The sequence below is a fragment of the Coregonus lavaretus genome, assembly GCF_964263955.1.
Source record: "Coregonus lavaretus genome assembly, chromosome: 13".
NCBI lineage: Eukaryota > Metazoa > Chordata > Actinopteri > Salmoniformes > Salmonidae > Coregonus > Coregonus lavaretus.
Window position 1 is genome coordinate 1,679,724 of NC_140000.1, and position 13,981 is coordinate 1,693,704.

At 44.4% G+C, this 13,981-nt stretch overlaps 1 protein-coding gene across 2 annotated transcripts; it reads right to left on the reverse strand.

The window, feature by feature from the left end:
* Positions 1-3,067: 3,067 nt before the first annotated feature.
* Positions 3,068-13,775, reverse strand: LOC311139507 (beta-microseminoprotein-like). Of its 2 annotated transcripts, none has more exons than XR_014614090.1 (4): positions 13,688-13,767; positions 6,195-6,276; positions 5,644-5,764; positions 3,068-3,810 (listed from the first exon to the last, which is right to left on the reverse strand). XR_014614090.1 is itself a non-coding variant. In XM_084174390.1 (4 exons), the coding sequence occupies exons 1-4, from the start codon at positions 13,700-13,702 to the stop codon at positions 10,688-10,690; spliced, it is 348 nt and encodes a 115-aa protein (XP_084030516.1). In that variant the 5' UTR covers positions 13,703-13,775; the 3' UTR covers positions 9,485-10,687. The 2 variants fall into 2 exon arrangements, 1 of the variants encoding a protein (XP_084030516.1); XM_084174390.1 differs by lacking the exons at positions 3,068-3,810; positions 5,644-5,764; positions 6,195-6,276 and adding exons at positions 9,485-10,817; positions 12,183-12,303; positions 12,756-12,837 and having other exon boundaries at positions 13,688-13,775.
* Between the last annotated feature and the right edge of the window lie 206 nt (positions 13,776-13,981).

Below are 13,981 nucleotides of genomic sequence, written 5' to 3' on the forward strand. Positions count from 1 at the left end.
ACACATGGAAATGAAAACCGCATTACCTATGTGCCATTTGGAGACATTACTGTAAATTACAGTAAATTAGACAGATCCAAATAACTCATACATAACATGCAAAATTAGAAGGAATTTACCATGATTGACAGGAATGTAGACTGGATTCACAGTTATATTATGTAGGTTCTGTTGAGCTGTAGAGCGAGGTGTCGTTCAGGAATCCTCCCCCATAACATCAGACAATAAGCACAACAACAGAAAGCAACCCCATCGGTCTCTTACCTTCAGTGACAACATGCTGGAGTTGGTCTGTGTGATCAGTAGTCAAGACAAGATGCTGGAGTTGGTTTGTGTGATCAGGAGTCAAGTCTGTGTCTTCTCTCCAACAACTCACCATTTTATACTAGATTTAACACAAGTCCATGTGTTTGCTCAACCTAGGGGCATGGCTCTAGTAATTATGGTGAAATCTGTGATCACTATGGCTACGTCCAATAAGAAGAGGGGGACACAGACAATAGTTAAGTGTGATGTGGTGTAACATGCTGTTATCAAAAGGAAACACACTTTTGATAAACAGTTTTGCAATGCTGTTCCTTCCCTGGTATAATGACGACAACGATTTTGTATGACTATTTTTTAACAAATCATTGTAAAATGGCAGCAATTCAATGACATTTGTACAATGTCATCATACATCCTCTGCTCTTGTCCTTCTAGACCTGTCTGCTGCCTTTGATACTGTGAACCATCAGATCCTCCTCTCCACCCTCTCCGAGCTGGGCATCTCCGGCGCGGCTCACTCTTGGATTGCGTCCTACCTGACCGGTCGCTCCTACCAAGTGGCGTGGCGAGAAGCTGTCTCCGCACCACGTGCTCTCACCACTGGTGTCCCCCAGGGCTCAGTTCTAGGCCCTCTCCTATTCTCGCTATACACCAAGTCACTTGGCTCTGTCATATCCTCACATGGCCTCTCCTATCATTGCTACGCTGATGACACACAACTAATCTTCTCCTTTCCCCCTTCTGATAACCAGGTGGCGAATCGCATCTCTGCATGTCTGGCAGACATATCAGTATGGATGACGGATCACCACCTCAAGCTGAACCTTGGCAAGACGGAGCTGCTCTTCCTCCCGGGGAAGGACTGCCTGTTCCATGATCTCGCCATCACGGTTGACAACTCCGTTGTGTCCTCCTCCCACAGTGCGAAGAGCCTTGGCGTGACCCTGGAAAACACCCTGTCGTTCTCCGCTAACATCAAGGCGGTGACCCGATCCTGAGGTTCATGCTCTACAACATTCGGAGAGTACGACCCTGCCTTACACAGGAAGCGGCACAGGTCCTAATCCAGGCACTTGTCATCTCCCGTCTGGATTACTGCAACTCGCTGTTGGCTGGGCTCCCTGCCTGTGCCATTAAAACCCTACAACTCATCCAGAATGCCGCAGCCCGTCTGGTGTTCAACCTTCCCAAGATCTCTCACGTCACCCCCCTCCTCCGCACACTCCACTGGCTTCCAGTTGAAGCTCGCATCTGTTACAAGACCATGGTGCTTGCCTATGGAGCTGTGAGGGGAACGGCACCTCCGTACCTTCAGGCTCTGATCAGTCCCTACACCCAAACGAGGGCATTGCGTTCATCCACCTCTGGCCTGCTGGCTCCCCTTCCTCTGCGGAAGCATAGTTCCCGCTCAGCCCAGTCAAAACTGTTCGCTGCTCTGGCACCCCAATGAGGGAACAAGCTCCCTCACGACGCCAGGACAGCGGAGTCACTCAACACCTTCCGGAGACATTTGAAACCCCACCTCTTTAAGGAATACCTGGGATAGGATAAAGTAATCCTTCTACCCCTCCCTTACCCCAACCCCCCCCCCCCAAAAAAAAATAAAAAATAAAAATAAAAATACACATTGTAAAGTGGTGATCCCACTGGCTATAAGGTGAATGCACCAATTTGTAAGTCGCTCTGGATAAGAGCGTCTGCTAAATGACGTAAATGTAAATGTAAATGTAATACATTATCATAATACCAGGGAGGGGACAGCATTGCAAAACTGTTCAAGGTATTGTTTTGCTTGTGCACGGTCACTTAATTTTAACAGACACTTTGCCCCATAGGACCACTGTGTCAGTTTCAAGTTGTAATGTCACGTGCACAAGTACAGTGAAATGCCTTTCTTGCAAGCTCTAATCCCAACAATGCAGTAATCAATATCAATGTTGTACTAAAAATATCAAGGTAGATCAAAAACACACAATATATAAAAATAAGAAATAAGACTTTTTATCCAATCCAGAAGTGTTCTGAAACAACATCACGTTACCTACAGAAAGGTGTGACAGCAGATAGATGAGAGGTGGTAATTGGGGAACACCATGTATCATGTGCTTAGAGTGAACTACTCCATATAACACCACAGAGGAAGAGGAAGTCAGCTCCTATGTCATGTGACCAGGGTTTTAGAGCATCTGGACATAACCCCCAAGGACAAGACAACCTTGATCATATAGATTTATTGACATTAAATGACAGAATGCATCCAAAGCAACTGAATTGTGGGTTAGGACCCATAGAAGAAACAGCATATCAATGTCCACCTTTATGGCTATGGACTAATAAGAAAAGAGAGCGTTAACAACAGACATTATTATTATGATTATTATGATTATTATTATTATTATTGATGGTTATATATCAGGACTGCCCAACCCTGTTCCTGGAGAGCTACCGTCCTGTAGGTTTTTGCTCCAACCCTAATCTAGCACACCTGATTCTAATAATTAGCTGGTTGATAAGCTGAATCAGGTTAGTAACACCTGGGGTTGGAGTGAAAACCTACAGGAGGGTAGCTCTCCAGGAACAGGGTTGGGCAACCCTGTTATATATGAGCACTTCGTGTACATCAGGGTTCTTCAATTCCGGTCCTGGAGGGCCGAAACACCTCTGTTTTTCATCCTCTCCTTCTAATCAGGGGCTAATTCAGACCTGGGACACCAGGTGAGTGCAATTAACTACCAGGTAGAAATAAAAAACAGAAGTGTTTCGGCCCTCCAGGACCGGAATTGAAGAACCCTGGTGTACATTATGCAGCTTGTGTGTCTGCACCAGACCTGGGTTCAAATAGTATTTGAAATCATTGCAAATACTTCATCTTGATTGATTGAGCTTGCAAGGCTTTTAATGCAGTGTTTCCCAACCCTGGTCCTCCAGTACCCCCAACAGTACACATTTATATTGTAACCCTGGACAAACACACCTCATTCAACTCATTGAGGGCTTGATGATTAGTTGACCAGTTGAATCAGGTGTGCTTGTCCAGGGTTACAATAAACATTTGTACTGTTGGGGGTACTGGAGGACCAGGGTTGGGGAACACTGGCTTAATGGACCAATAGAATTGTCCCAAAACAGCAAACCCCATCCATCAGGCACTCCAGGCAGGACAAATCAAATGCTCCCAGTTTCAGATAGTATTTAACCCAGGTTATTCTCACGATTCAGTAAGCACAGATGATAACAGAGCTTCAGTGATAGACACATTACAGTACAGCTTTTCAATCATTATAGCTACAGAAAGTTACCAGACAGTGTAGCAGAGCTATGCTAACAATTTTGTCAATTCAATCTATAAAACAATTACTTTACTCTCTCCTCTTTCATTTCCCGTTTATTGAGAGCAAGGTGAAGAAGACACATCACTTCCATATACCACCGTAGATAGGGCAAGGAATGGAGCGATCATTCTTCTTGAACACGTTGTATTTACATGCCTTTTGGTCAAACTCCATCATGCAATCATCAGGAAAACGTGTGGGCTCAAAATACCTGCAATCAAACAATCAACATCAGCAACTACTTTGATAAAAAATGTATGGACTTTCACACTCACTCATTCTCAAATCAAATGTTATTTGTCACATGCGCCGAATACAACAGGTGTAGACCTTACAGGGAAATGATTACTTACAAGCCCTTAACTCTTATTTTCTTAAAACAGCATTGTTGGTTAAGAAAATATTTATTAAATAAACTAAAGTTTAAAAAAGTAACACAATGAAATAACAATAACAAGGCTATATACAGGGCGTACCGATACCGAGTCAATGTGTGGGGTTACAGGTTAGTCGAGGTAATGGAGGTAATATGTACATGTAGGTAGGGGTAAAGTGACTATGCGTAGATAATAAACAGCGAGTAGCAGCAGTGTAAAAAAAAAATGCTAATAGTTCAGGTAGCCATTTGATTGATTGTTCAGCAGTCATATGGCTTGGGGGTAGAAGCTGTTAAGGAGCCTTTTGGACCTAGACGTGGCGCTCCGGTACCGCTTGCCGTGCGGTAGCAGAGAGAGCAGTCTGTGACTTGGGTGGAAGGTACAGAATGTGGAGACTGAGGGTTATATGGACGGTACAGAATGTGAAGACTGAAGGTTATATGGACCAGTGTGGAAGGTACAGGCTGGGACGGCTGAGGGTTATATGGACCTGTGTGGTAGGTACAGGCTGGGAAGGCTGAAGGTTATATGGACCAGTGTGGTAGGTACAGGCTGGGACTACTGAGGGTTATATGGACCAGTGTGGTAGGTACAGGCTGGGACTACTGAGGGTTATATGGACCAGTGTGGTAGGTACAGGCTGGGACTACTGAGGGTTATATGGACCAGTGTGGTAGGTACAGGCTGGGACTACTGAGGGTTATATGGACCAGTGTGGTAGGTACAGGCTGGGACTACTGAGGGTTATATGGACCAGTGTGGTAGGTACAGGCTGGGACTACTGAGGGTTATATGGACCAGTGTGGTAGGTACAGGTTGGGACGGCTGAGGGTTATATGGACCAGTGTGGTAGGTACAGGCTGGGACGGCTGAGGGTTATATGGACCAGTGTGGTAGGTACAGGCTGGGACTGCTGAGGGTTATATGGACCAGTGTGGTAGGTACATGCAGGGACTGCTGAAGGTTATATGGACCAGTGTGGTAGGTACAGGTTGGGACGGCTGAGGGTTATATGGACCAGTGTGGTAGGTACAGGTTGGGACGGCTGAGGGTTATATGGACCAGTGTGGTAGGTACAGGTTGGGCGGCAGGTAGCTTAGTGGTTAAGAGCGTTGTGCCAGTAACCGAAAGGTCGCTGGTTCATATCCCCGAGCCGACTAGGTGAAAAATCTGTCGATGTGCCCTTGAGCAAGGCACTTAACCCTAATTGCTCCTGTAAGTCGCTCTGGATAAGAGCGTCTGCTAAATGACACAAAAAAAATAAAAAAATATGGACCAGTGTGGTAGGTACAGGCTGGGATGTCTGAGGATTATATGGACCAGTGTGGAAGGTACAGAATGTGAAGACTGAAGGTTATATGGACCAATGTGGAAGGTACAGGCTGGGACGGCTGAGGGTTATATGGACCAATGTGGAAGGTACATGCTGGGACGGCTGAGGGTTATATGGACCAGTGTGGAAGGTACAGGCTGGGACGGCTGAGGGTTATATGGACCAGTGTGGTAGGTACAGGCTGGGACGGCTGAGGGTTATATGGACCAGTGTAGTATGTACAGGCTGGGACTACTGAGGGTTATATGGACCAGTGTGGTAGGTACAGGCTTGGAAGGCTTAAAAGGACCAGACATTTTGTGGGTGCTAGAATAAAGCTGTGTATGGTACTCACGTCTGGCAGCATGACATGACCCCATTTGCTTGACAATAGCAGCTCATACAATCACTGGTCCTCCAGCGGGACCCGATATCATGCCACGTCCCATCATTGTCGTAAAGACACTGCCTCATTCCTGTACAATACATGCAATAAACAATATAACATATCAATGTGTATGTTTGTCTTTTTCAATGAGATTCATGATTCGAGTCTATTAGAAACATCGTTGCATATCAATATGAAATGAGATGCTCTTTACAGGTCATGTCGAGGACCACTGAAATAACCCTAAAATCACATAATGATTTGGTACAATAGGTTATTTTATTAGGTTAATAAATGTACAGGGTTGTGTGTGTGTGTGTGTGTGTGTGTGTGTGCTGTACAACACCAACATTAATTTTAGTTTCAGCTGCTTGAAACTCAGATGGAGAGGTTGTAGGGTGGGATCAGTGACACCTTTCCAATGGATCTGAGCTGGCTCTGGAATGCGTCCCAAATGACACCCTATTCTCTGTATAGTGCACTTAGTTAGTTAGCAGCTGGTTATCTTTGCTCTTTACCTGGTTCAGCTCGTTTAGACCAGCAGCTAGCATGGCACAGTGGCAGCAGTGAACACAGGATTACAGCCAGAGCCAAGGACCTCTTCCCAGGGAGAAAGAAGGAAAAACATATGTTATCAGAATCACCTTTATTCTCCAAGTAGGCTATATTTACTTGCTGACCACAACAAACAGAATATATGGACATAATGCATACAGTAGCTTGCGAAAGTATTCACCCCCCCCTTGGCATTTTTCCCATTTTGTTGCCTTCCAACCTGGAATTAAAATTGATTTTTTGGGGGGGTTTGTATCATTTGATTTACACAACATACCTACCACTTGAAGATGCACCAGATCTTATTAAGGGACTTCATACCAAAGGGGGTGAATACATATGCACACACCACTTTTACGTTATATATATTTTTTTATTCACTTCACCAATTTGGACTATTTTGTGTATGTCCATTACATGAAATCCAAATAAAAATCAATTTTAATTACAGGTTGTAATGCAACAAAATAGGAAAAAACGCCATGGGGGATGAATACTTTTGCAAGCCACTGTAGATGTAGACAGAGGGGAATTAAACATAGGCGTACCATCGAAACGTCTAAACATTAAAGATGAAGAACTTGCAAAGTGAACTGACACATTTCAACATTTTGAGCTGATAGGTCATTAACCCTACACTAGATCTCTAGGTAATAAAATAACGTAAAGTAATTTCTTCCAATGTCTTTTCTCTGTTATGTAGCTCAAGCCACCATCCATTCTTGCTCAAAACGAATATGTGGGGAGTTCAAAAATAGTGATTTTTGCTGTATTTATAATGTCCACGTTATGGTAAACAACATGTGTAACACATGGAAATGAAAACCGCATTACCTATGTGCCATTTGGAGACATTACTGTAAATTACAGTAAATTAGACAGATCCAAATAACTCATACATAACATGCAAAATTAGAAGGAATTTACCATGATTGACAGGAATGTAGACTGGATTCACAGTTATATTCTGTAGGTTCTGTTGAGCTGTAGAGCGAGGTGTCGTTCAGGAATCCTCCCCATAACATCAGACAATAAGCACAACAACAGAAAGCAACCCCATCGGTCTCTTACCTTCAGTAACAACATGCTGGAGTTGGTCTGTGTGATCAGTAGTCAAGACAAGATGCTGGAGTTGGTTTGTGTGATCAGGAGTCAAGTCTGTGTCTTCTCTCCAACAACTCACCATTTTATACTAGATTTAACACAAGTCCATGTGTTTGCTCAACCTAGTGGCATGGCTCTAGTAATTATGGTGAAATCTGTGATCACTATGGCTACGTCCAATAAGAAGAGGGGGACATAGACAATAGTAAAGTGTGATGTGGTGTAACATGCTGTTATCAAAAGGAAACACACTTTTGATAAACAGTTTTGCAATGCTGTTCCTTCCCTGGTATAATGACGATAACGATTTTGTATGATTATTTTTTAACAAAGCAATTCAATGACATCATACATCCTCTGCTCTTGTCCTTCTAGACCTGTCTGCTGCCTTTGATACTGTGAACCATCAGATCCTCCTCTCCACCCTCTCCGAGCTGGGCATCTCCGGCGCGGCTCACTCTTGGATTGCGTCCTACCTGACCGGTCGCTCCTACCAAGTGGCGTGGCGAGAAGCTGTCTCCGCACCACGTGCTCTCACCACTGGTGTCCCCCAGGGCTCAGTTCTAGGCCCTCTCCTATTCTCGCTATACACCAAGTCACTTGGCTCTATCATATCCTCACATGGCCTCTCCTATCATTGCTACGCTGATGACACACAACTAATCTTCTCCTTTCCCCCTTCTGATAACCAGGTGGCGAATCGCATCTCTGCATGTCTGGCAGACATATCAGTATGGATGACGGATCACCACCTCAAGCTGAACCTTGGCAAGACGGAGCTGCTCTTCCTCCCGGGGAAGGACTGCCTGTTCCATGATCTCGCCATCACGGTTGACAACTCCGTTGTGTCCTCCTCCCACAGTGCGAAGAGCCTTGGCGTGACCCTGGACAACACCCTGTCGTTCTCCGCTAACATCAAGGCGGTGACCCGATCCTGTAGGTTCATGCTCTACAACATTCGGAGAGTACGACCCTGCCTTACACAGGAAGCGGCACAGGTCCTAATCCAGGCACTTGTCATCTCCCGTCTGGATTACTGCAACTCGCTGTTGGCTGGGCTCCCTGCCTGTACCATTAAACCCCTACAACTCATCCAGAATGCCGCAGTCCGTCTGGTGTTCAACCTTCCCAAGTTCTCTCACGTCACCCCCCTCCTCCGCACACTCCACTGGCTTCCAGTTGAAGCTCGCATCTGTTACAAGACCATGGTGCTTGCCTATGGAGCTGTGAGGGGAACGGCACCTCCATACCTTCAGGCTCTGATCAGTCCCGACACCCAAACGAGGGCATTGCGTTCATCCACCTCTGGCCTGCTGGCTCCCCTTCCTCTGCGGAAGCATAGTTCCCGCTCAGCCCAGTCAAAACTGTTCGCTGCTCTGGCACCCCAATGGGGGAACAAGCTCCCTCACGACGCCAGGACAGCGGAGTCACTCACCACCTTCCGGAGACATTTGAAACCCCACCTCTTTAAGGAATACCTGGGATAGGATAAAGTATTCCTTCTACCCCTCCCTTACCCCAACCCCCCCCCCCCCCCAAAAAAAAAAAAAAAAAAACACATTGTAAAGTGGTGATCCCACTGGCTATAAGGTGAATGCACCAATTTGTAAGTCGCTCTGGATAAGAGCGTCTGCTAAATGACGTAAATTTAAATGTAAATGTAATACATTATCATAATACCAGGGAGGGGACAGCATTGCAAAACTGTTCAAGGTATTGTTTTGCTTGTATACGGTCACTTAATTTTAACAGACACTTTGCCCCATAGGACCACTGTGTCAGTTTCAAGTTGTAATGTCACGTGCACAAGTACAGTGAAATGCCTTTCTTGCAAGCTCTAATCCCAACAATGCAGTAATCAATATCAATGTTGTACTAAAAATATCAAGGTAGATCAAAAACACACAAGATATAAAAATAAGAAATAAGACTTTTTATCCAATCCAGAAGTGTTCTGAAACAACTTCACGTTACCTACAGAAAGGTGTGACAGCAGATAGATGAGAGGTGGTAATTGGGGAACACCATGTATCATGTGCTTAGAGTGAACTACTCCATATAACACCACAGAGGAAGAGGAAGTCAGCTCCTATGTCATGTGACCAGGGTTTTAGAGCATCTGGACATAACCCCCAAGGACAAGACAACCTTGATCGTATAGATTTATTGACATTAAATGACAGAATGCATCCAAAGCAACTGAATTGTGGGTTAGGACCCATAGAAGAAACAGCATATCAATGTCCACCTTTATGGCTATGGACTAATAAGAAAAGAGAGCGTTAACAACAGACATTATTATTATTATTATTATTATTGATGGTTATATATCAGGACTGACCAACCCTGTTCCTGGAGAGCTACCGTCCTGTAAGTTTTTGCTCCAACCCTAATCTAGCACACCTGATTCTAATAATTAGCTGGTTGATAAGATCAATCAGGTTAGTAACACCTGGGGTTGGAGTGAAAACCTACAGGAGGGTAGCTCTCCAGGAACAGGGTTGGGCAACCCTGTTATATATGAGCACTTTGTGTACATTATGCAGCTTGTGTGTCTGCACCAGACCTGGGTTCAAATAGTATTTGAAATCATTGCAAATACTTCATCTTGATTGATTGAGCTTGCAAGGCTTTTAATGCAGTGTTTCCCAACCCTGGTCCTCCAGTACCCCCAACAGTACACATTTATATTGTAACCCTGGACCAGGGGTGTCAAACTCATTCCATGGAGGGCCTAGTGTCTGCAGGTTTTTGTTTTTTCCTTTCAATTAAGACCTAGACAATCAGGTGAGGGGAGTTCTTTACTAATTACTGACCTTAATTAATCAATCAAATACAAGGGAGGAGCGAAAACCCGCAGACACTCGGCCCTCCGTGGAATGAGTTTGACACGTGTGCCCTGGACAAACACACCTCATTCAACTCATTGAGGGCTTGATGATTAGTTGACCAGTTGAATCAGGTGTGCTTGTCCAGGGTTACAATAAACATTTGTACTGTTGGGGGTACTGGAGGACCAGGGTTGGGGAACACTGGCTTAATGGACCAATAGAATTGTCCCAAAACAGCAAACCCCATCCATCTGGCACTCCAGGAAGGACAAATCAAATGCTCACAGTTTCAGATAGTATTTAACCCAGGTTATTCTCACGATTCAGTAAGCACAGATGATAACAGAGCTTCAGTGATAGACACATTACAGTACAGCTTTTCAATCATTATAGCTACAGAAAGTTACCAGACAGTGTAGCAGAGCTATGCTAACAATTTTGTCAATTCAATCTATAAAACAATTACTTTACTCTCTCCTCTTTCATTTCCCGTTTATTGAGAGCAAGGGGAAGAAGACACATCACTTCCCTTTACTGCCGCGGAAATGGCAAGGAATGGAGCGATCATTCTTCTTGAACACGTTGTATTTACATGCCTTTTGGTCAAACTCCTTCATGCAATCATCAGGAAAACCCAAGGGCTCAAAATACCTGCAATCAAACAATCAACATCAGCAACTACTTTGATAAAAAATGTATGGACTTTCACACTCACTCATTCTCAAATCAAATGTTATTTGTCACATGCGCCGAATACAACAGGTGTAGACCTTACAGGGAAATGATTACTTACAAGCCCTTAACTCTTATTTTCTTAAAACAGCATTGTTGGTTAAGAAAATATTTATTAAATAAACTAAAGTTTAAAAAAGTAACACAATGAAATAACAATAACGAGGCTATATACAGGGCGTACCGATACCGAGTCAATGTGTGGGGTTACAGGTTAGTCGAGGTAATGGAGGTAATATGTACATGTAGGTAGGGGTAAAGTGACTATGCGTAGATAATAAACAGCGAGTAGCAGCAGTGTAAAAAAAAAATGCTCATAGTTCAGGTAGCCATTTGATTAATTGTTCAGCAGTCATATGGCTTGGGGGTAGAAGCTGTTAAGGAGCCTTTTGGACCTAGACGTGGCGCTCCGGTACCGCTTGCCGTGCGGTAGCAGAGAGAGCAGTCTGTGACTTGGGTGGAAGGTACAGAATGTGAAGACTGAAGGTTACATGGACCAGTGTGGAAGGTACAGGCTGGGACGGCTGAGGGTTATATGGACCAGTGTGGTAGGTACATGCTGGGACGGCTGAGGGTTATATGGACCAGTGTGGAAGGTACAGGCTGGGACGGCTGAGGGTTATATGGACCTGTGTGGAAGGTACAGGCTGGGACGGCTGAGGGTTATATGGACCAGTGTGGTAGGTACATGCTGGGACGGCTGAGGGTTATATGGACCAGTGTGGTAGGTACAGGCTGGGACGGCTGAGGGTTATATGGACCAGTGTGGTAGGTACATGCTGGGACGGCTGAGGGTTATATGGACCAGTGTGGAAGGTACAGGCTGGGACGGCTGAGGGTTATATGGACCTGTGTGGAAGGTACAGGCTGGGACGGCTGAGGGTTATATGGACCAGTGTGGTAGGTACATGCTGGGACGGCTGAGGGTTATATGGACCTGTGTGGAAGGTACAGGCTGGGACGGCTGAGGGTTATATGGACCAGTGTGGTAGGTACAGGCTGGGACTGCTGAGGGTTATATGGACCAGTGTGGTAGGTACAGGCTGGGACTGCTGAGGGTTATATGGACCAGTGTGGTAGGTACAGGCTGGGACGGCTGAGGGTTATATGGACCAGTGTGGTAGGTACAGGCTGGGACGGCTGAGGGTTATATGGACCAGTGTGGTAGGTACAGGCTGGGACTGCTGGGGGTTATATGGACCAGTGTGGTAGGTACAGGCTTGGAAGGCTTAAAAGGACCAGACATTTTGTGGGTGCTAGAATAAAGCTGTGTGTGGTACTCACGTCTGGCAGCATCCCATGTCCCCATTTGCTTGACAATAGCAGCTCATACAATCACTGGTCCTCCAGCTGGACCCGATATCATGCCACGTCCCATCCTTGTCGTAAAGACACTGCCTCATGCCTGTACAATACATGCAATAAACAATATAACATATCAATGTGTATGTTTGTCTTTTTCCATGAGATTCATGATTCAAGTCTATTAGAAACATCGTTGCATATCAATATGAAATGAGATGCTCTTTACAGGTCATGTCGAGGACCACTGAAATAACCCTAAAATCACATAATGATTTGGTACAAGAGGTTATTTTATTAGGTTAATAAATGTACAGGGTTGTGTGTGTGTGTGTGTGTGTGTGTGTGTGTGTGTGTGTGTGTGTGTGTGTGCTGTACAACACCAACATTAATTTTAGTTTCAGCTGCTTGAAACTCAGATGGAGAGGTTGTAGGGTGGGATCAGTGACACCTTTCCAATGGATCTGAGCTGGCTCTGGAGTGCGTCCCAAATGACACCCTATTCTCTGTATAGTGCACTTAGTTAGTTAGCAGCTGGTTATCTTTGCTCTTTACCTGGTTTAGCTGGTTTAATCGAGCAGCTAGCATGGCACAGTGGCAGCAGTGAACACAGGATTATAGCCAGAGCCAAGGACCTCTTCCCAGGGAGAAAGAAGGAAAAACATATGTTATCAGAATCACCTTTATTCTCCAAGTAGGCTATATTTACTTGCTGACCACAACAAACAGAATAATGGACATAATGCATACAGTAGCGTTGCAAAAGTATTCACCCCCCCCCCCCTTGGCATTTTTCCCATTTTGTTGCCTTCCAACCTGGAATTAAAATGGATTTTTGGGGGGGTTTGTATTATTTGATTTACACAACATACCTACCACTTGAAGATGCACCAGATCTTATTAAGGACTTCATACCAAAGGGGGTGAATACATATGCACACACCACTTTTACGTTATATTTTTTTAAAATTTCACTTCACTATTTTGTGTATGTCCATTACATGAAATCCAAATAAAAATCCATTTTAATTACAGGTTGTAATGCATCAAAATAGGAAAAACGCCATGGGGGATGAATACTTTTGCAAGCCACTGTAGATGTAGACAGAGGGGAATTAAACATAGGCCTACCATCTTGCTCAAAACGAATATGTGGGGAGTTCAAAAATAGTGATTTTTGCTGTATTTATAATGTCCACGTTATGGTAAACAACATGTGTAACACATGGAAATGAAAACCGCATTACCTATGTGCCATTTGGAGACATTACTGTAAATTACAGTAAATTAGACAGATCCAAATAACTCATACATAACATGCAAAATTAGAAGGAATTTGCCATGATTGACACAGGAATGTAGACTGGATTCACAGTTATATTCTGTAGGTTCTGTTGAGCTGTAGAGCGAGGTGTCGTTCAGGAATCCTCCCCCATAACATCAGACAATAAGCACAACAACAGAAAGCAACCCCATCAGTCTCTTACCTTCAGTGACAACATGCTGGAGTTGGTCTGTGTGATCAGTAGTCAAGACAAGATGCTGGAGTTGGTTTGTGTGATCAGGAGTCAAGTCTGTGTCTTCTCTCCAACAACTCACCATTTTATACTAGATTTAACACAAGTCCATGTGTTTGCTCAACCTAGGGGCATGGATATAGTAATTATGGTGAAATCTGTGATCACTATGGCTACGTCCAATAAGAAGAGGGGGACATAGACAATAGTAAAGTGTGATGTGGTGTAACATGCTGTTATCAAAAGGAAACACACTTTTGATAA